Source organism: Phyllopteryx taeniolatus, chromosome 4, assembly GCF_024500385.1.
Source record: "Phyllopteryx taeniolatus isolate TA_2022b chromosome 4, UOR_Ptae_1.2, whole genome shotgun sequence".
NCBI lineage: Eukaryota > Metazoa > Chordata > Actinopteri > Syngnathiformes > Syngnathidae > Phyllopteryx > Phyllopteryx taeniolatus.
Window position 1 is genome coordinate 17,229,617 of NC_084505.1, and position 24,271 is coordinate 17,253,887.

At 41.4% G+C, this 24,271-nt stretch overlaps 1 protein-coding gene across 6 annotated transcripts in view; it reads right to left on the reverse strand.

Annotated features, from left to right (window-relative positions):
• Positions 1-24,271, reverse strand: part of LOC133476525 (endonuclease V-like) — a 74,498-nt gene that overhangs the window by 27,214 nt on the left and 23,013 nt on the right. For 4 of the 6 annotated variants that reach the window (XR_009788078.1, XR_009788075.1, XM_061770040.1 and 1 more), the window contains exon 8: positions 22,513-22,582. Coding sequence is in view for 2 of the 6 variants with exons in the window: in XM_061770040.1 (XP_061626024.1) it covers positions 22,514-22,582 (69 nt within the window). In the remaining 4 variants the exon portion in view is untranslated. Of the gene's footprint in view, positions 1-827; positions 900-22,512; positions 22,583-24,271 lie in introns of all 6 variants that reach the window. The other 2 variants (XR_009788077.1, XR_009788076.1) reach the window with 1 other exon arrangement.

Below are 24,271 nucleotides of genomic sequence, written 5' to 3' on the forward strand. Positions count from 1 at the left end.
AATAAATAATTTTCTGAGTAAATCTTGAACTCCTGCCTGCCTCACACCAGGAAAACCCAATTTGTATCACAAACGAAAAAGGATCTAGCAGGAAGCACACGGTGTCACCCAGCACGCCAACAGTCCCCCTTCCGACCACACCTTTTCCCCCTCGCTGTCTGTTTCACCTGTGTCTTCAAGTCATCCTAGTAATTCACTGATTTTTCCGATTGAAGACAGCCCGGATTTAGTTCACCTCCTTTATGATTCTTATTCTGACAAAGATTTCAATTATTACGGTTATTTCCCTAGTTATTTTTCTAGTCCCAGGTAATTTCTGTTGAGTTTTTCTTTTTCTAACCCCCTGTGACTGTACGATCAAGTCCTTTCCATTTGACTTTTATTCACGCACCTATTTGGCATCTCTGTCCAAGTCTTGTATTTCCAACCCTGTCCACAAGTCACCTCGTTCCATGCCAGTTTTTTTTATATCGTCCTGTACCTCCTGTTTACTCTAGCTCACCTTCCCTAGTTCCTGTACACAGTGGCGGAGCTAGACTTGGGGTGGCCAAGGCTATTTCAGGGGGGTCCACAGTCTATGACAATAAATTTGTTTCTCGACCAATGAATTGCAATCAGAGTCTCCAAATGTTGCAATGTCCATACCAAGCACACAGACGATGAGATTAGTGTGCATAATTTAAAGTTTATTAATGATTACAACACAATGTACACACAAACACAACTGCAACAATTTTTCAATAATCAGAGTAACCCACTCACAGTTATCCACCACACCCCCACCCCACACACGAGCTATTCACTCACACTCTCTCTGTCCAACTTACCGTTGGCTGACTTGCTTCTCTTTACATAGAAGTTATAGCTTGTCCCCCTGTCTTTTCATTTCTCAACGGACCCTATGAAAAAAAATAGGCAAGTTTTGTTACTCTTACCATCACTTACAATTGCACAATGTGATCAAACCCCCACTTCAAGCCTAAAAAAATGTCAGGGGAACTAGACCACTGTAGATGTCAGTTTAATATTCAAACTTTCAACTACTCAGTGGTTCCCAACAGGTTTTGTTTCAGGACCCAAAATTTAACTTAGTCATTTAGTTGCAACCCACATTTTTGACATTCTTTAGCAACTCAAATTAATTTCACAAAAAAAAAAATAGCGCAGTAATACAAAAGCCTTTATGCACTGTTGAAAACAGCATGAACAAACATGACAAACATGAAATATGAAATAAAAAGCAACACTTTTTATGAAGTAAATAAAAAGGCAGACTTCTTTTTTTGTAGATGAAAAGGGCAGACTTCTTGAATATAATAAGAAAATGGACAAAATACTTAAATAAAAAGGCAGAATTCACTTGCAGGCTATATGTATTTTAAACAAGCCAAACGGGTGATACTGGTGAAGTTTCAGAAATCAAACTATGAAATATAAAGGCAGAATTCACTTCAATTACAGTATTTATACTTTTTAAACAAGTTACACTTGTGATGCTCATTAATAGCACTTTTGTGATGCCCTCAACTCCTGAAGTTTTCTTTGAAAGCACTCCACTAGTTTGTCTTATAAGTGTTTTTAGCTCCCCTGTTGTGCAGTACATTATGCATGAAATAAGATGCTGCACAGAAGAGAAACAAATGCAACAGCAACACTTTTTACACTGTAGCGGTGAAACTTTGAAACAACCATATCAGTATACCAACAGTTTAGAGGCATAACAAAGGGCAAAACGTTATGTTTCTTCAAGCTTATTGAAACACTGCATGCGATGCGTGCTAAGTTTTCGTTTTTACCGCCATGAGATATAACTTAATGTTAACGTTAGCTTGATACCAGTGGCTTCTCGAAAAACAATCTGCTATCTGAACACAAAAAGTGATTTTGAACAGTTACTCATTAGGACACCACCGTAAAACTTACTTTAGGATGAGGTGGTGACGTAGACTGGCTCTGGGGCAAATCCTCTTCTTCTGAGGCAATTCTTCTTCTTGTCCTAATAAATGTGCATTACAATTCTTTGTGGTACATAGGGCCAACTACTGTACAGGAGGGACTTAGCAGTCAAAAGGTGTCACTGATATAAAAACGCAAACGGTTCCTTTCGACAAGACGCGCGGTGCCGTGATATCTCAATCATCCGGGGGGGCCCCTGGGGGGTCCAATCAGATTTCAAGGGGGTCCAGTGCTACCCCGGCCTCCCCTCTGGCTTCGCCTCTGCCTGCACATTCTGCCCCTCTTGTTTTCTGTGCTCCCCAACCTCTATGGAGGTGGGCTGAAAAGAAACATGGAGACGCCATTCCTGCACCGCGGCACCACAAGGCACCCGTTCTTGCGCCATGGCAGCTCACCGCACCTGTTCCTGTGCAGCTCACGGCGCCTCTTCCTGCTCCGCGGCAGCTCATAGCCCCCTGTTCCTCCACTACGGCAGCTCAAGGCACCCATTCCTGCGCTGTGGTAGCTCAAGGCGCCCGTTCCAAGGCCATGGACAAGTGCCATTGTTGAACTTTTGCCGACTGTTAGTCTTTTAAGTAACAACATTGGGCTGTGGAGGAGGACTAGCGACTGTTTACTAAAACAAAGCAGAATCTCTCTTGGTAGGCCGATTTTATCGTGATGGGTCAAAACTACGCAGCTGAATCCTTTCATGATTAATGCGAGATGCATTTGCAATTTGGCATAGTGTTGCTCCTCCATATTGCAGTGGCGTTTTTGTCCACTGAATGCACACTTGTGACATAGTCATGCGTTCACAAACATCGCTGCGCTCAGTATAATTAAAAAAAATAATAATTTAAGTTACTAAATATACATGAAAATTCACCATAACATTACACTCATTCTAACAAAAATATGAACTTTTCACTGCTGCTCCACAAAGAAAAATTTTAAAAAATCACCCTGCGAAAAAAATATTAAAATATAGTCACTGCTAGAGAGAAAACCAAACCTGATTTCTAAACCTGATTATAGTTACCAGAATTATCATGGCTTCATGACAGTGCTAAAAGAAATTAAAAAAACAATAGATATATACGCCTGAAGATTTTTCTGAATAAAAGAAATATTAAATCAGCCTATGCACTTTTTACACATGAGAAATTATAAACAGCAACAACGGAAGTTAATTTTCATGCATGCAAGACCCTGAAATCACTCAGACAATTTGACGACCTGCCCATACACCAGGTGGTGTACCATTGTTTGCAGCCGTCAAAAAGAAAAGAAAAGAAAATGAAAAATATTGGAACGCATCATATTTTCATTTCACTGCCTATTTTGCGACCATCCTTATGTGGTCTTTCCAAAAATGCCAACTACTTAAGCAAGAGAACATTCTCAGTATTGAATGTGGCCTTATTCCATTCCATATGTGCCAGCCTTGGACATCCTGTATTTGGACCAGTCGTGATTTCCTTTAGGAGTGCTATTTGTAAAAAGACAAACGATGAGCACTATTTTATGAAACTAGAAGATTTAAAATGAACCACAGTGATTCGATGGCCCGTGACTCAACAAATGATACTTGGGGAGTGTTAGTCTAATGGGCAATTATGCATAATTTTTAAATAAATATAAGGCAAGATGATACATGGAGTATAACAGAGATACAAAAAGTGGATATTTTTTCCAACACACAATTACTAATGGTGGGTGGAATAATGACTGTAACCTAGAATTAGTTTATTTTTGCCCCAGTCCACTTTGCTCACCTGACAGACACGAGCTCCGGTGTAGCCTTCCATCCATTTTCTACACCGCTTATCCTCACTAGGGTCGCGGGTATGCTGGAGCCTATCTCAGCTATCTTCAATCAACCTACCATGCATGTTTTTGGGATGTGGGAGGAAACCGGAGTAGCCAGAGAAAACCCACGCAGTTACGGGGCGAACATGCAAACTCCACACATGCGAGGCCGGATTTGCGCGCCGGTCCTCAAAACTGTGATGCAGATGTGCTAACCAGTCGTCCACCCGTCCCGCCCTGCAGTATATATATATATATATATATATATATAAAAGAAAAATTGGCCCTTCATTTCTTTGAGGAATGAAGGAAAAGTTAGTTTACTTGTAACCAATTATTAATGATGACCTGCAAATGAGAAAATCTGAGAACAAACAAGCTGTTGGGTGACACTTGGATTTTACTGCAAAAATCTATCAAGTTGATCATGTATTACACACAGCTTTACCATGATTTATTCATTTGCCCAACAGGAAGGAGAAACTAAATTAAACTAAGCAATCTGTTTATTTGGCTATGCTACACACTTTATCAGACTTGCACATCTAATTTGTATCTACTACTATTTAATGCTGAACCGTCTAGCAATATACTGTATGTTTAAAGTCTAACAATGTATACTTTCTGGACTACTTTATATATGGATAGGAATTGGAATTGAGGGGTCAGTTAATAGTTTGTGAATTCTTTTGTTATTTACATGGAATTGATTAATTATTTTGTGGTGAAATGGAGTGCCGCAAGCAGAGATGCTGCTTATTTATTCTCAACTACAGATATGATTTCTACTACTACTACTACCACTGGGGCTTGACATTAATGACCGCCAACTAACAAAAGCGGGTGGATTTCAAGAGTGGCAGGTAACATTGCCAATCCCACTAGCCTATATGACAGGTTGAGATTTTGGTGAACTGTGGCGTAATGTGTTGTGCAGACGAAGAAGAGGCACTCTGGCTTTGACAAAGGAATGCCTTATTTTAAAAATCAAAGGCCGACAACAGAGCGACAACAAGGCAGGTCATTAACCGCAACATGAAACTCACGGTGCTAATAAACAAACCAACAGTTAGTGACAAATAAAATAAAAGCAGGTCATCAACACACGTCTACTACTATTACTTCAGAATAATTAACATTTAAATCAGCAATAAATAAGTCCTTCTTTGTAACTATCTACACAATGCCGCTCGGCATGCTGGGTATTCCAGCGTCAACTTCCGCCACACTTCAATATACTTAATTGTAGTTTTCTCAAATGGCATCTGAAATAATAACCCAGGCCTATTAAACTAGCAGCTCATTTGAAATTTGATATGGCCTGCCAGACTTTTTTAATATGATGTGTTGTGGAACGTGGATGTAACAGAGGAGCTCAGTGAGTGTGTGTGTGTGTGTGTGTGTGTGTGTGTGTGTGTATGTATGCGTTGTGCTGAGCTGAAGTGCGCTGCTCAGAGCAAGATCACGTGAATGAGATGCGTGTGTGTTGTGGCGGAGGTGTAGAGACGGGGACCGGGTACAATTTATCAAAACTGGGAAAAGCAGAATTGATGTCTATTGCTGTAGACGAATCAACTGATGGCCCAGGTGAAGTATAATGCTAAAATGCTGGTCATTTTTTATCCTATTCAATTTTCGATTCTAAAAGAGACTCACCCAAGTCTGTGTGGTGGTTCAGACTCAGAAGTCTGATATGCGTGGTGGCTCTTGTAGCGTTAAACATTTATGTAATCTTGTTTTGGTGTGCAGAAGGGGCATTTACATTTTAAAGGGTTCTAAATCTAGTTTTTTTAATATAGCTAGAATCATTCATTAATTGTCCGTACCGCTTATCCTCACAAGGGTCGCGGGTGTGCTGGAGCCCCGGCTATCTTCGGGCGAGAGGCGGGGTACACCCTGAACTGGTCGCCAAAGAAACAACCATTCTCACTCACATTCACACCTACGGGCAATTTAGAGTCTTCAATTAACCTACCATGCATGTTTTTGGGATGTGGGAGGAAACCGGCGTACCCGGAGAAAACCCACACAGGCACGGGGACTACATGCAAACTCCACATTTGAACTCGGCTGAGTCCTCAGAACTGTGAGGCAGATGTGCTAACCAGTCGTCCACCGTGCCGCCAGCTAGAATCATATTAAACATAATTATCCAACAACATAATTGTGGCTAGTTATAATGTGAGTGGCTAGTGAGCAAAAAAGTTAATGTCAAGCCCTGACGACTACTTTTTCTTCTTCATTGTGTTTTCTGAAAGCCCTGTGCGGCTGAGCTGCCTCTCAAAGGTCAGTCTTGGTACTGCAGCAGACTGTTTTTGGGAGAGAAGACTCATGACTCACTGCTTGTAACTCCAGGTTACAGTGGGAAAGACTAAAGACACGTTTTTACTTGATGACATTGTTGGTCATCAACTACAGCCGGAATATGTGTTACAATTATGCAAACAGGGTGGCTCCAGTGTAACAATGTAAGAAAAATTGACAAATTAACCGGTGGTGTTCTCCTTGAACCTTTCTGAGAACAATTTTGTTATAACGAGGAGTTCAAGGCGCAAACTTTCATGAGGCAGCTCAGGAAGCTTTTCGAAAAAAAGAAAGAGACATAAGGGTCGACGTTCAGGTTTTCAGGAGATCGATGCACAATTATCTCTGCTAACCTGTCTGACCCGGAGTGTGCACTGGACTAGCTTACTTACATGCACCTGTCACACTGTATGTCCAACATACAAGTGAACATGTAGAGCGCTGAGGGGCTGTCAGGGATGCCAGTGAGTAAGCGTGTGTGTCTGTATGTGTATGTGAGAAAGAGACAGAGAGAGAGAAAGAACGAGCTAGAGAGAGGTAACAGGAACAACTGATTTTCCTTTCTTACATTGCATCTATCTTTAAGATATAGAATTTTTGCTTTACCTGGTGACCAGTTCAAGGTGTACCCCACCCCTCGCCCGAAGATAGCCGGGATAGGTTCCAGCACGCCCGCGACTCTAGAGAGGATAAGCGGTACAGAAAATGCATGGATGGATATTCTTAATGTACCGCAGCATTTATATGCTTCAAAGGTCAGGTCGACCTGTCATCGCACGTGATATCAATGAGTTCAGCTTGCATCAAAAGATTAATTTTGGCCTCGTTTTGCCTTTTTTTTTGGGGGGGGGGGGGGGGGGGGGGGGTTTGAAAACATGGTCTTTGTCCTTGATCAATTATAGTGTGGTACTCCGTTCCAGAATACTACAACATTTTCTTGCTTTAATAAGATAAAGTGGTGCCTTGAGATACAAGTTTTATTCATAATGTGACCACACTCGTAACTCAAAACATGTGTATCTCAAACCTTCTTTCCCCGTTGAAATGAATAAAAATGGCATTAATCTATTCCGGTCCCCCCCAAAAAACTTGTTTGTTAATAATGATAAAACACACTCCACTTCACTTTATAAAAACAGAGTAAGAACATGACTAAATAGAATGCAAAGCATTTAACAGTTAGCACATCACAATTTAATGCTGCGTCCAAGTCAGTGTGCTGCACTTCCTGGTGTGCCCGCCTTGGCCACCAGGAGACAGTACTGTAGACTACTGTATGTTTGTGCAAAATTGGAATGCTAAGGACTAACTGAGAGGAGATTTCTGTGCCCCAACTCTTCATCTTCTTAATACACAATGACAGTGAGACTTAACATAATGAAAGCTTCTTTCCTCTCATTAATATTCTCATTTTCTAACAGTAAACAAGGCTGTGAGATGCTACGTCGTGCTAGTATGGCTTCAGGCATTATGACTGCCCATAACACGGGCCTACACACACTAACAGAGCCATAAACATGAGCAATATTTTCCTATTTCCTCTACAGGCGAGAGAACTGTAGCTCTACGGAGGCGCTGAGCGTTTCACAGGTAATAATCAACCTTACACGTCACACGGCCACAGAAATGAATCATGGCGGATGGGGTCACGATCCTGAGTGTGTGGCAAAGAAGAGTGCCCCCGTGTGCCATGTAAATTCTGGTAGTCCTCAAGTGTGTGTCCCTTACTGTATCTGTGCTCACAAAGCCCTATGAATTTAGTTCTAAAACCACAGTCAAGAATCACAACTATAAAGCAGCCTCCTCTTAAGGTTCATAGGAAATCTGGCTAAATGTTTTTACAAAGCCTCAGCAATCTCTACTCTTGTTGTGTGACTGAGGTTCAGCATGACTGCAGCCAATCAATGTGAGCTGGAAAAACATTAATTATGGCATTTGTATATGTTTGCAAACAGAGAATTACATGTGTAATAAAACAGCAACATAGCTTGGCCTTAAGTCTACTTAGCTTAATGCTAAGAAAACAATGTGAAGCGCCATAGACGGGCTAGCGAATTTCCCCCTTTAAACAATTTGAACAATGGTTCATCATGGTGTACACATGAAGACAGACAATACATCAATACTCAAAGGCATATATTCTTTATCACTGTAAGTTTTAACAAAGCACAATATTATAGAGTGATATTTTCTTGATTAAAAAACACATTCAAAAATTTTCTGTTTTATTTTTTGGATAGGCTGGAATTGATAAATTCAATTCATTTTTGATGGAGAAAGATGAAGTGTGGTCACGAACAAATTAAATGTGTCTCAGGCACCACTGTATTATATAAAAGTTTTTATAAAGCTACGAACGAGTCAGTGCTGGTATGAATTGACTCCTGAGTCCGCCGGAAAAAACGAACGCTGAATCAGAATTTTCGCATTCAAATCATAACGAATCAATGAACAACATACTACTTACTTTACTTCCTCATGACAGACCGCAGAATGAATTGGATAAAGTTGTGCAAAATTAATTCAACACATCGTGGAAGATGATTGACGAGAGCTAGCCAGCTAGCAGTTAACTAACGGCTAACAAGCTGGATAGTAGAAGCAGATGCTCCCAGCCAGCGTGGATTTACGTATTTTACGGCACAGAGATTGCCGCAATACAGACCGCAGCCTTGATACAGTGAGGGATGTTAGTTAAAGTAAGCCATTTTAAATTAAAAAGAAGTGTTTTGACAACTGCTTCTCCCTCCGGAAAACAAAATCTGTGACCCCCCAAAAATTGTGACCAGGACATAACCAGGGAGCGATAGATTGTTTTCAACTAATAAAACTGGATTTTTCATTTGTTGGACAATGACGGCTTTATTTTGTAACAGTACAAGGAGTAATGATTTGATTCCAATTCGTTAGTCAGTCATGACTGTCAATGCAAATAGCGAATGGGGATTTAGACGGCTAGTCCAAGACCTACAAATTACACAGTGAGTTATGTGGCAAAGCCAAGTTTAAAACTTGTATTAGTAAGTCTAATGAGGTTTCACAGCGGGTCTTTATTTCAAACTACTCCAGAAAAATGAAACACATCAGCAGGGACCTTAAAGTGTACTGTAAACTGAGTGAAACTCAGCTGCATATGATTGCGGCTTTCGAAAGAGAAATTACTGGTCCAAAGTTTCACACTATTTTCATAACATCCAGTAGAAATGCCAAGTAACTGCTTGAGAAAGCATAGATTTCAGTATATGGTACACAGAAACAGGCCAGTTCAACACACTGTTTTTGAATGCTGATCTCTGCTCTCTTTTGGTTTCTCCCTGTCCACTAAACTGGCTTCCTCACTCGACTCCACGATGGGCACTACTGATGCATTCCAAGAAGGTGAAACCAGTGAGCAGTGAAAAGCCTGCCTGTTTGGCCGTCTTGCCTTCATTTCCGCACCAGAGCAGCTGCTCACCAACTATCTATCACCAACCGTTTTAGAGTGATGCCCCCAATACAACCCACTACGTTGTGAAAGGGTCAGTGAGCTACAGGATGATTGATGGCTGACAGAGAAAGTCATGGAAAGGAAGCAGAGAGACAGATGCAAAAAATGTCTCTGTGAAACTGAATGGCAGATTTTTCAGGTTGCTGAGACTTGACATTGGGCAGTTATTACAGTCAGGTCCATTTTTGTAATGTTTGAAAAATAGCACTCTAAAATATTATACTTTAAAAAAAAAAACAGTTATGACATAATTAAAAACAAATAAATAGGCAAAAACATCGTCTGATCGACGGCTATTATCTAAAAAAACACAGTAAGTCGTATCTCAAGGCACCGCTGCATTTGTATGCATTTGTCTCCTACAAAAGTCACATCTAATTTGAATATTTAAAAAATAATTTTATATTGAATTTGGTAAGCAAATTTATTGCAGCACTTTTTGGATTGTTAAAAGCAAGTTTCAACCCCCACTACTTTCTCACCCTACCCCACAAAAATACTACATCACACTCTATCTAGACAGTGGAACGACTGTTAAACAGAATCACAATGAAACCAAAAAAAATTTGTCTCCCAACTGTGTTGCAAATAGGGCTATAAATACTGGAGCCGTTTGCCTGGATAGAGTGAAGACATATTTGTGCAACATTAGAGTTTGAAGTCTCACATCAACATCATTGATTCACTCCTCATCTTCTCAACAAATCACTTACTTTCCTTGCCAGGAGTGAAACACCAAAGTCCTCTGATGCAAATAAGGTGGAGTGGGTTTGATGCATTGGGTCTGACGTAGCATCTTCGGGAAAATCACAAGCAATATAAGCCACCACCACTCATGTTGATCTACTCCACACCAACATGCCCATTATAGCTTATGAATGGCCCAGGAGCCGAGGCATTACAGTCGGCTGCGGTGAAAAGCCCGGAGGCTGTGGATTCTTTGTAGTGATTCAAGATGTGTGTATGCTGTATGTGTGCGCGTGAGGGGAGGTGAGCATTTGCGTAAGTGGGAGCTGTTGCTTTTCCCAAAGATTCCAGCGATCGTGATGGCAGATAGAACAAAAAAAAAGAAACACTCATACTTGCCAGCACAAGAATACAGTGATGCAGAGGGGATCTCAGGGGATGCAAGCAAATAAGCATGCGTGCGAGAGGGATAGCAACACTTGGACTACTGATGGGATGTCAGCTCACAGATGAGAGGTTGATTCTTTAGATTAGCACGGGCTTGAAACCTTGAGATGCATCCAGTATTTCCTTGGAGGATAAGATGAGCATACAGTGAAGTGTGGCTGTGTTAGCTATGATATGGCTATGAAAACAACTAGCAATATACAGTAGCTAAACACAGTCACCACAAGTTGGGTTTTAGAAAAGCTGTATGGCTGTGAAAATAAGGCATTATTCATTGAATTTTCCAGGTCAGGGTCATGGGGCACCAGTCTATGTAGGAATGACCAAACTTGCAATATCTGTAGTCGATCTCATGATCGGTTCTGTTTATTGTTCATATTATGAACAATATGGTGATACTTAAACTCTTCCACCTGAAGCAAAGCTTCACTCCCAAGTCAGAGGATGCGATCAACTTTTTCCCACGGCGAACCCTGGCCTCCAATTTGGAGGAGCTGATACTGAGCTGTGACCCAGCCTAAACATCATCTGCAAATTGAGTTGAGATCCTCAAGCCATACAGACGGTGAAAAGAAAGGGTTACACTGGATAGGTTTGCCTGATCCCAAAGCCTAAAAGTCGGAGCTCCTCCTCTGTACAGGGACCAAATGGTGAGATCTCAATCCTATACCCATCACGCACACCACCACAGAATACAGGAAAGGACTCAGTTGACGGCTTTCTCAAAAAGCGTTTGAGGATTGGTTGGGAAAACTACCAACTGTCCGAATGAGGGTGTAATGCTCCACGACCAGGACAAAACCACATTGCACCTCTTAGATCCAAGGATCCACTAACTCATCTCTGCAACACTGGTGAATTGACTTTGTCTTCCAAAGAGCCAAAGGACTTTGGTTCCCTATCGAGAGAAAACACTCTCTGGTCCACGTTCTTGAAAAGTGAGGACCATCAGATTAAGATTTAACCGTGATGGTGTTCTCTCTGTAATTCTCAAATGGAAGTCTATCTAATGTACGTGCAGCATTATTGACACTTCTGACAAATTCTCCAAAGAGAAACATCTATCCATCAATCTACCCATCCATTTTCCGTACCGTTTATCATCACTAAGGTCGCGGGCGTGCTGGAGCCTATCCCAGCTATTTTTTGGCAAGAGGCAGGGTACACCCAAACTGGTCACCAGCCGATCGCATGGCAAATACAGTATTAACAACCAGCCATTCGCACTCACATTCACACCTATGGGCAATTTAGAGTCTTCAATTAAACTGCCATGAATGTTTTGGGGATGTGGGAGAAAACCGGAGTAGAAACAGGGAGAACATGCAAAGTCCCCATAGGGGAGGCTGGATTTGAACCCTGGTTCTCAGAACTCGGCAGATGTGCTAACCAGTCGACCACCGTGTCGCCCCAAAGAGAAACGTGAGCAAACAAAAATGTCTTCACTTATTTCTACGTATATTATTCTCAAACATGCTGCTGAATGACTCTGCACGCATTTTTTAATTACCTGTCCTTGGGTAATATCTCTATATTCACAGATGATGAGTGTCCTTGGACAAGGCACCTAAAGCGGCCTACTGCTCCACTGTATCATCAATAGAGCTCTCATGCTCACGCATTAAAATGGTTTAGATGCAGAAGTCATGTCTCTGGTATGTCTTTACCTGACACATGGCCTTGAAAACAAGTTAATATAAACCATAATAACCTGGTAGAACAGGCTTATTGATCCTATTACTGCACTTTTAAGGAATATGCAGTAGAAGCCCAGCGATATCTACTAATAGATCCCCCGATGGTCAACCAAACCCCATAGCTCATTTGTATATAAATACCTCATGTAAACATTAGAATTAGAGAATGTTATACATTTATAGGCTTCATTACACAATGTGTTTCTGTTACACAATCCACACAGACAATGACATACTCATCAACAATTATAACTAAAACTAAATTGTCATGAAATTGTAAATAGATTGATTTTTATTAATTTTTTGTACTTCACACAAAAAAAGTATAGCTCTGATTACTGTAATAGAATTGTTTTAAAGAGCAATGACTAAGAAAGGGCGGCACGGTGGACGACTGGTTAGAGCGTCAGGCTCACAGTTCTGAGGTATGGGGTTCAATCCCCGGCACCGCCTGTATGGAGTTTGCATGTTCTGCGTGGGTTTTCTCCGGGCACTCCGGTTTCCTCCCACATCCCAAAAACATGCGTGGTAGGTTAATTGACGACTCTAAATTGCCCGTAGGTGCGAATGTGAGTGCGAATGGTTGTTTGATTATATGTGCCCTGCGATTGGCTGGCAACCAGTTCAGGGTGTACCCCGCCTCCTGGGATAGGCTCCAGCCCTCCCGCGACCCTCGTGAGGATAAGCGGCTCATGGATGGATGGACTAAGATGGATGGATGGACTAAGAAAGGCCTCCACTCATTCATTCCGACTGGCCAGACCAAAGATGCCCATCCATAAATACACAATATTGAAGATCATGTTCATATGTGGCAAACGGTATTTTGAGCAGAGAAAGAAAGAGGCAACTTGTGCAAAAGAAAAGTTAAACACCCACGCATTGGACTTCATAGCAAGCAAATCTTTCACTTTCTGGAGATCACCACCAACGCGACACTGACTGCTGGAGGCCTGGCTCATACTGCAGGTACAACCGCACAAAAGGAAACAATGGATCACTATGCAAATTGGTAAACTAATAAATAAGTCTAGACTGTAGGTGTCTCATGAAAAAAAAGTAAAATATGATTTTACAAGGCTGTTTTTTTATCGTAAGACTGAAGAGCAAGCACATAAAATCCAGTTATTTAGAAATACCACATCTGGAGGTGGTTTGAAATACAATTTAAATGGTACCTCTCGAGATCTCTCTGAATTCTCTGGTCATTCAACTCGGACATGATAACAACGTTTGTTTCACTTGCAGGGCGACACACGGAGATTGCTATGACTCCAGCACAAAACATCGCTATTTTTCTCATCTGTCACTGTGTCTTTTTGGTGTGGCAAAGGAGATCCGCACTGCGACGTCTCAGAGCAAGTACTTGCATGGGTAAATGTTGAATCTACAATTTAACAATGTGCCTGCACTGTGACCAAGGCCAGCAAAAGACGTAAAAGAAGTGAGCTCTCAGATGATGGATGTTTGCTTTGGATTCTATCATAATGCTCATAGACAGCATATTTTACCGGCACTTTATTGATTATCTGCATTATTGTTTGTGTGAGCATCTGCATACAACATATCACAGTAAGACTTTTAGACATTCAGTAACTCAGGATTGAATTCATTTAACACTTGTTTTAATTTCTTTCTTGGGCAGTAATTTATTCATGATATGCTGTGTAACCCACTTATCCAACTTGGTGAAAACAAGCAATTGCTGCTAGGGTAATAATATATATTATAGGAGAAACCATCAGAGTAGCTTTTACTCATAATTCTCTTTTGTGTTTCACTAGTGTTAGGCCTTTATGCTGTGCACTTCTCTGGTCCCAATACAGAAGGTGGTTTGAGCATGGTACACTGGCTCAGGCACCGCTGCACAAGGTAGACATGTACTGTAATATCATCAAACGTGCTCATCCCACCAGTTATTAATGATAACCACCATCTTGCATAATGGATCTAACCAGAATGACTCTACAAAGTAAGGGAAGTTGCAGCTCTGCATTATTTATGATGAAGGGATGGTGCACGGAGTTTGAGTGGGGAACACGGTAGACATGGAAAGGAGGGGGAACCATGCAAAATCAGGGGGAAATGACATTTCTACAAGCCTGGTTAGCTCAGCTGGTAGAGAATTATGGCAGTGGGGTCGAGTCCCACATTGGACAGCTATGGCTAAGTAGTTGGGATCACCAGCTGCCACTGTAGGGGATCCCATGCAGTTTAATGGGTTGTGGGGGAGGGGAGTCTTAAGTGTGGCTAGAGCTTGAAAGGATGGAACAATAGACCATCCAACTGCAATTATCCGGACTAAATATGGTGTCCTTTAGCAAGACACTAAAATTCTGAACGGCTCCTCGGGTGTTGCTTAAGTCACTTCCTGCTTCAGTGTGCACCATCAACATTGTATATTTGTTGTGTTCACTACTGTGCAGCAGAATTTCATGAATATGCATGTGTTCTTAACAAAGGAATAAAGATTCTTCTTTTCTTAGGAATGCAATACAAAACATGGATGCAGTTATTTGGAACTTTATCGCTATAAAAATGTTCCACAGGGGAAATAAAAAAACAATTTTACGAGACATCAGGTAGATAGATGTCTTCTGAAAAGTTTCTCACTGTTTAATGTTACACAACAGAGGCAGGAATCTCATTAGGGTCTAAAGCCTCCAGTCAGTGTCAAAGCCTTTCGAGGGCATTAATCCGCCTCCTGATGAAGCCCCGCGTTCCTGCTGACTGAAGCACCTTACAGACGGAAGTGGTCTGTTGGCAGAGACGGGGAAGCTAAGACTTTACATACAGTAAGAACCACTCAATGGAAGCAAAAGCCCTGGAACAGAGATCTGAAGCCCTCAACAAATGAAAACACCTCATTTGCCTAGTTCAAGGCTGACATACCCTTATTATTACCATAGATTTATTTCAATTGATTTGTCTTTAGGGGCCTCAGGGCACAAAAAGGACCACAGATTTTTCTATTTCACAGTAAACATGTGAGAGGTAGCGCACATGGTTGCTTAAAGGTTCCAAGCTAAAACTTGTCACTTGAGCAAATATTTGGATGTCACTTTCCCTGTGAGAAGCAGCTCATGTGCACTGAAGTAAAAAGGATGAGCTTCACTTCACATTTTCACATCTGACAGGCATGTTGGTCCAAAATAGAAAACAAGAATAATACGACACAAAAAAGTAACAAGGTTGAATTGGACCAACATTGCTTCACAAATATACAAAACAAAAATAGCAAGGCATGTGTACTCATGAACACATTTTTTTAGTCCAGAAATTAAAATGTGCAATTACAGAAGTGGAACAGCTCTACCTGGTGGGAAGGCTGGTAAATGATTTCATAAAACTCTCACACCTTTGCCAAAAGAAATGTCAAAATTGGAGTGAGATATTATTTTGGCCCATATTGAGCTGTCACTGATGTCACTTTTTTCTTTTTCTTTTTTAACTGTACTGGTATAAAATATCAACAAATGCAAACGCACACACAACTCTGACCCTCTGCCGCACAAATATAGAATATTTCTCTGGAAGCATACGATTGATCAATACGTCAATTTCCCCACTGAGCCCAATAACAATGGCATGTTTGTTTTTCAGTATTTGCAAGATTACAAAGATTATTGCATCAAACTGTTGTGTTTTTGAACCCGCAACTAGTGTTAACTTTGTGCCAAGTGCTCTTTCGAAACCCTTTGCTCCAATGTACAATATCGATAGTTATAAGATGAAAGCAAGCAAAATTGCACAAAGTGAAAAGGGTGGATCATCAACTCCCTGCATGTTTGCACTGCGGGGTAGAGCTTGCGCAGAATTTTGGCAATGACACAGTCAATATGAAGCGCTTAAAACTACGTTATCAGTGTACAACCATCTCAGGTTGTTTTTATCATCGTCACTATCATCATTTTCCCCTCGCATTGTTGTCAGGGCGTGATTGAGACAAAATTTAGTGCGTGTGGTGTTGTGTATCAAAAACAAAAGGAATAAACGGAGGAATAAGAAAGTGTGGTTAGGTTTGTGGCTGGGAAAAGGGGACCCGCTTGGGACGGCAGTGTTACTTCAAAGCTGGAAGTAAGTCACGTTATCGTGTGTCACGTAATGCAGGTTTAGCAGTGATGAGCGGTCAGGGCCAGCAAGGCCTGCTGGCCTAAACACTTTCAGAAGCACAAACCTATTGTACATTTATAACCTAGATTCTAATATATTGTGCAATCAGATTTCAGCCTCTATGTGCTGACATGCCATCTTATCTGCCCAGGGCCTTCAAAATCAGTCGTGCTGGTCAATGTAACTTAACCTATACTAACAATGGGACTGTTTCTTTACTGCTGCACATTTTAATACATTTAATAATCAGCATCTCTGGTGAGTAGTATGTATTTGATTTCAAAGGTTTAGATTTTTGTCATGTTATTAGATAACCTATTTCCATTGCAGCTCATCTTTTATCTCTGTGCCTGTCACGAGGCGAGAGGTACAACCACTATTTTTCAACCACGAGGGTCAATTATCCCTATGATTGTAAATGTTTTTTCTAAGACAGTCCAAATCGCAGTACAGGTTTAATTGGGGTTAGCTTGGGTAGGTTCTACAGTATCAGTCTCCGTCTGCTGAGAAAAATGTGCAGAATCCAAATGGAATCCAATATAAGAGCTGTATGAAGAATTCTGCTAATCTGTGTTTGTAGAAATTGAGCATCGTTATCATTTTAAATCCCTATTTTTCATGCAGATCTTCTAGTGGATAGCATTAGAATGTGCAGGTGTGCCTAATTAAGTGATTGTTGATTGTATTATAGCCACAGTTTGACACGATCCACCAACACAGGGTCAGGTCGCAGGAGATGCTCAGAGTACGATGAGAACTCGAGAAGGAAAAAAAAAAAAAAAAAAAAAACAGACCAGTGACGATTCAATTGATTTACTTGTCTCTGTGTCCTTCGATTGCTTTGAGTCACCGATTTCCTTCCGGAGGGTACTCTGAACGCAGCGGTATGCTGCAGAGATCTATGGGGTGACTCAACCTTCCCAACACAACTGCCCGGAGATGTTATTTACAGTCACACGGCCTCTAAACGTGACGGCAATGTTACCACTTTAGTGTCTGCGGAGAGAAGACAGGGAGGGCTTTTAGACATTAAAGATGATGGCGTTTCTCCTTTTTTCCCTATACCACATATTCAACTATAATGTTCCAAAGAATAGAGTGCAAGCCAAAAATCAAAGCCAAACACACAATTTGGAATGAAAACATTGCATAATCCCACGAGATTGTTGTGTGTGTGATAGCACCACAGAACAGTATCCGAAATGGCCAAGAGGAAAAATATGAATATGAATGATGAACAAGACCGTAGAACTAGAAATGACACGCAACGCCTTCCCCAGTGGTGCCTGTCCAGCAATTAAGGAAGGCAGTACGGAATTGGCTTGATCTCTAATGCAAATTCTCCATGTGGTTAGCTGTTTGGCACGTTTTGTATAGGCTCCTCAGAAAAATACAGCTAACTCAACAAAACATCTACAATAACCATAAAAGGCAAAGACAGGAATGTATATTACGATGAGACCTGGGTGCATGATGATTATAATTCATCCCCATGGAAAAAAAGTAGTAAAACAGTAGTTCTAAAAAGAGAACAAGATGGAAGTGACCGGGTCATGGGCCTGATTGCAGTTGATTTTGGTGGTTCTACTATACTGCATTGGCAGAACTACCTAAATTGTAGTTGGAGCCCACTAAACTTCTTCACGACGGCAGAATTTCTGCTTGTTTAGTTAACTGAAATGCCTTAAGATGCTACTTGTTGTATGTATTAAGCTTCCACTACTTCTTTCCATCCATTTTCTATCCTGCTTATCCATATCTGGGTGGCCGATGAGCTGGAGTCTATCCCACGGTCATCAGCCAATCGCAGAGTTTTTAATCACACAATTTGTCCTTTCATTCTTGGGGTTTGGAGGTTATTTTTGTCATGGCTGAAGAGGTCACATGGGTAGGGTGGATTTTTGTTCAACAGCAATGCAGCCTTGATGAAAAATGAGGCAGATGGTGGCCATTTATCAACCCCTGAGTGGCGCATGGCAGCGCTCTGGCAGAGGGAGGTGAGGCAAAATGCAAAATCCTGGGTTTTTATGTATGACGAAACTGGATGCCATTTCTCCTCTGCTGCATCAAAATAACAGAAGCGTAGAGGGAGACAGCGCATGGAAAAGGGCGGGTGGAAAAGAACTTCAACACAGCGCATCACTCCCACCACCCACTTCCTCCTTTTATCCCAGAGAAATGGTTACTCTTCAGACTCCTGTCTTTGCAATTTTAATCTCCATTGGCGTGGAATAGGTTGCCAGAATACCAATAAAATGGAGAATGATAAGGGGGGGAAAAAAAAGCACACTCAAGTAGTTACTATACTCTGACTCAACTTGATGCCTTCACCTACCGTAGACTTGGCAAATCTACCCATGAGAGACATTTGGGAAATACAAAGCAGCCCTGTGAGAGGCTCAAGTAATCAAAAAGCACTAAAAAAAAAAAAAAGAGACATCAAAATGTCTATTAGCGATCCATTAATTAAGAAAAGATCATCCTTGGCTCAACATTATCCTTTACTAATTCAAATAGACTCCATCTGCTCAACAAAGAGCACGATATAATATTTCACTGCCAAATAAGGAAAGAGTCTCACAAAACAAGAAGGAGCAGACTAATTTACATAACCACAAACATTATGATAAAGAGGTGCCAGCAAACCAGGAACACATGAGCTAACAACACATGGTGAACCAATGACAACTTACTGAATAAAAAAAACACCAACTCATGTAGATAAATTACTAAATATATTCCTCATAATCATACACTTTCTGATGCACAATCTAATGAAGTGTCAACGCTTATGATTTTGCAAAGACAATATTTTCTTTCTAATATCGAGGTATTTTATTTGGCTACAAAAAGCCGATTTTTGTCCAAGGTGGGAAACTCATTCAGTGAATCAAAATCAACAACCGATGCTTAAAAATGTCAGCAAGAAACATTCTGGATTACAGTGGATAATACTAACACCGAACAGCACCTCTGGTGTGTGCCCTTGTACCACTATAACTTTTTAATGAAAGCAGCGACTCCCAACAGAGCCGATCGGTCCAACCTTGAGCTGATTGCCTTTACAACATCTTCCATGACATTTTGGAAATGCTTTTGGAAAGGGCACTGGAATTTGTATAACAGCCTGAAGTTGATTGGAACAATCTCCACATTTAGAGACACACACACACATATACAGTGTACTTCAGCTGTTAAAAATCCCACTTTTTTTAAAAAAAACTCAACTGATTTATAAAGCACTTTAAAAACAACCACAGCTGTAAAGTGCAGTAAATAAAATAAAGAAAATAAACATCAAAAACAAAACACAAAATGATTGGTCGATAGATTGATAGATTGATAGATCGATAGATCGATCGATTAGTGTTGTGAGCTATTTTATGGTTTTATTTTGACATCGTGCTATTCTGTTTCCTGTGTTTGTTTGCTATCCCCCATTACTCATCACCCTCTGCACTTAACCTCCGGTCTGACTTCCACTCCTCGCCAGAACGTCCTTGTTACCGACATGGTATTGGTCAGCTTCGCCTTCCATTCCCAGATGCTCGAATTGCTTGCTTCAAGTTTTATTACCTCCCTTGGTGGAGCTTTCGGTCTGGCTCCTAGTGCTCACTAGTGATTTTCATTTCATTATCTTGTTAGAATTTTGATAATTTTTTTCCGGTGACTTTTGTTTCGACTGATTGTTTTTCGTTCTTTTTCAGCCGCCGTGAAGAGAGCTCAGTCGCTAACACGCCCGGTCCTCAGTTATTTTGATACTTGAATTAAAAATGTATTTGCTACTTTGGGGTCAGTGTCAGTTTTTGGGTCTAATTCCTGCCTTAAACGTTTTATAGGTAGGTAGGTAGGCTGGTAGGTAGGTCGATAGGAGGAACATGATGTCTCCACTCTCCACTGACCACTATGAGGTCACCGGATGCTGAAATTGTAATCTCACAGCATCCATCACGTCACTCGGATTGGCTGCGGCAGCTGAAGTTTGAATGTAAGCAAACAACTGCATTTTTCTTACAGAAGTTAGGTCGTCCGTTGGCGAGTAACCTCAGAAAATGTCAGCGATAATACACTGTAAATAGGGAAAAATTGTATAGTACGAGACAAAACCAATAAAAGAGAAGTTCTGCTCGCTGATGTCTTCTTAAATGATTCGGCAAAATGATTAGAAGATGTGAGGCTAAACCCTTTATTTTTGCTGTAGACTAAAAACATTTCGGTTTGACATTAAAAGATGAATGTGAGACAAGCAGTCATTTACCCCTGATGGGCTATGCGGAAAGTCGCAACATCTGTATCTGAAGGTAGGCCAAATGTTTCGTTGAGCATTCATTGGAACGGATTAAAATAGACAAAGTGAACAAGTGAAAATTTTGTTGCAAATCCATGTTGCCTGTAGATGCAGGTACTTATGGACGGGTTTTGGGCAATCCACCCGCAGTAGTTTCAGACTTCGCCTGTAGAACTAGGCTGGACCATATTGTAAGTAGTCCCTGTTTCCCAAATCGAGCAATTCTTATATAGCAAGTTCTACTCCTGATTTTACATACTGAGATCCACTTAAGAGAGAGATCATATGCCTTAATGGAGGGCCCCCAAGACTGTCCTGCTGTTACAGTTTGAAGTGTAGAGCTCTCCACCTGTAGCAGGAAAGGACCAGTGTGTCAAAATGTGGCTGCTGCCTGTTAAGTGAGCGAGAGGGTAAAGCTTCGTTCAGGCCAAGAGGAACTTGCTACAGCCCTGCCGACTCAGCACAAAGCCTATCTCCCTGTCTCAGCCTCTTTGTAGCGAGTGATCAAAGAGCAGAGCGCGCTCAGAAGATTCACCACGTCCGGGAGGTACTGAGTGGATGAGTGCGGACATCCCATTACGTTTCTCAGTGGGGTGGACTGAGGTACATACTCTTATACTGTGCACACCTGCACACACGATATAACAAGCAGCAGCACTGTACTTCTAAATCTTAAATTAGATGATCTTACATTTCAAACTACTCTACAGTGATCTGCTAGCGTGTTAGGTGAATATAGAGTAGCTCTCCATTTTCTGTTTCTATGTTCTGTTGGTTCTTATATTTCCAAATCCATTTCTGGAGGTGATTCTTCGCAAAGCATCAATTCTCCATACCCCTGCCCTCCACACACCCCTCAGAAAAGGTAGAGAAACTTTCACGATTTATTACTTTACTGCTCTGCTACTGTACAATAGTGTACAACCAAGTGTAAGTAACCGATTACATTCACATTGGTGGCCATTGTGAACTGACACTTTCCTTTTTGGGAAGGGAATAAATACTTCAATTCACAGCTGAAGGAACACCTCTTAGGACACATACTATATAATGTGCTGAACTTAAAGAGCCCATTGTTGAGGGGTGAGCATGGGGCACCTTACACATTTATACTATAGAAAGCCATCATGATTTTGAAAATGCATGAACAAGTTGTCTTAGTTGACTTTTTGTCTCTAATCGATCCTTTCCTACCTGCAAATATTGCAGACACACAAGCAAGATGTTTGGTAATCTGTCAGGAAACAAGTCAGTTTGGCTGCAAACTGCATTAGTGAAAAGGATTATTTTGCTGCTGTGAATAATACCCAACTTTTGTGACAACAGACCTCCATGTTGATAGAGAATAAGGTAATGGTTAAAAAAAAAAAAAAAACATGATTCCCTCATAGGAATCAGGGCCTTGGTCATGTAAGCAACTTTGTGTTTGTGATATATGACTTTAATTTCCCTGGTTTCAAACTCTACTCTGACTTCAATGTTTCTGACCGCACACTAATAAGGAATTTCAACACTTCTGGCAAATGTATAAACAAAAGATGACACGGGTTACAATGAAATGGCAACTTTGATGAGAATGATTAGGCTTGCCAACAAAGCTGACAGTCGACATTTATTTTGAGAGTTTCCCCAATGAGTCATATGCTGTGGCTTTAAAAATATATTGAGACAAATTGTTTCTCCTTAATTGGGTGTCAGAACGTAAAAAAACAAAAGCATGCAACGTCCGTTCTGTCACCCACCTCATTCCGTGATTCCCGTCTCTGCAGCAGGGAAGTGAGCACGGAGGTACTCTCTGGAGCGATAGTCAGCCTGTGAAAGAAGAAAGATGGGGGGAGTGAGAGAGAACATTACGAGGGCAAGACATCACTCATACAATTAGATGCAATCAGAGGTTTTGCAGGAACGCCCTGACACGGTGAACACACACGCCGGATGTTTGAAATGGAAATGAGTCGACCTTGATGCTGACTTTACACAGAACAAACAAAGTGCCGGTCTTTGCTGCCAAACCTAACACACACAAATCACTGTGTGCAGACAGGTGTTTTGTCCAACGCTGCTCAGCATTTTTATCGAAACACTGTTAGCGCCTACTTGGGGACCAAACAAATAACAGCGGTCTGCTTGGTATTGAATAAATGATCAAGTATGCAACATTTTTTTCAAGGCTGTCAAGTTCTCCCATGAAAAACTCATCCAAACGTGCCTTCATGGACCTTGGTTTATCCACTGGGACACAGTTATGCTGCAACTGAAAATGGCCTTCACCAAACTGTTTCCACTAAGATCCCAAGTAGCGCGTGCTAAATTGCGTGTTCTCTTTAACAGATTGCGTGCGCTGACGTGCGCTGAGTGTTGCGCGTGACGCACGAACGTGTTCTTTTGTTAAGATCCCAAATAGCATTGGCTAAATTGCCTGTTCACTTACTGTTCACGCACGCATCTGGCAACAGGTGAAAAAGTGACGCCGCATTTAAAAGAGGGTTTTGTGCTTTCAATAGCTCTGATGGTTTTTACCGTGGAACATTTGGGACAGCACCGTAAGCACAATATGAAGTTTAAAACACTATCGTAACCTTGAACAAAAATGGGAGCTGAACCACAAGACCCCTCTGCTACAAGAACAAGATAGAACAGTTCACCAGACGAAATGCGAGGGGATGCATGGCAGAGACAAAACATCATGATGAGCAGATCAGGTGCCCAGACCCTGCCTCTTTTGCGGCGTGTAGAGAAGGGGGAAGTTCATCTCTATCCTCTACAAACAGCACACATAGAAGGCCCCTAGGTCTGGACGGGTTGAAAGGCCGCGTCCTGAGGGAGTGTGCTGTCCAGCTGGGCCATGTTTTATCTCAATTGTTTCTGGCCTGCCGCTACGTCCCCAGGGCATGGAAAGAGACAACCATCATCCTTGTCCCCAAACAGCCTCATGCATAAGCCATGAATGACTTCAGACCCACAGCATTCATTCATTCATTCTGTTGTTGACCAATACTGGCCACTCATGCCAGAGTAGCATCTGCAACATTTGCACAACCAACATTGTCCCAGATTATCGCACTACTCGTCACTTTAAACCGCATACACTCCTTGAAGTCTCAGCGCCCTTTGCACAATGGTCATTGCACCGGACTATTGCAATATTAGTCATTCGAACTGCTCTAAGTGCTAGAGGACTCTGCATCTTTTTGCACAATTGTCACAAAAAATAAGTACCGGCATTACCAGATAACTAGCAACCCTTTACTGCTCAGTGAGTGTTTTTTGTTTTTTTTGTCAATGTCTTTATGTCTCAAAAGTGTTCTGTTGTCGTACTAGAGCGGCTCCAACTACCGAAGACAAATTCCTTGTGTGTTTTTCGGACATACTTGGCAAATAAAGATGATTCTGATTCATTCACCTTCCGTTCCGCTTATCCTCAATAGGGTCAGGCTGAAGCCTATCCCAGCTATTTCGGGCAAGAAGCGGGGTACACCCTGAACTGGTCGCCAGCCAATC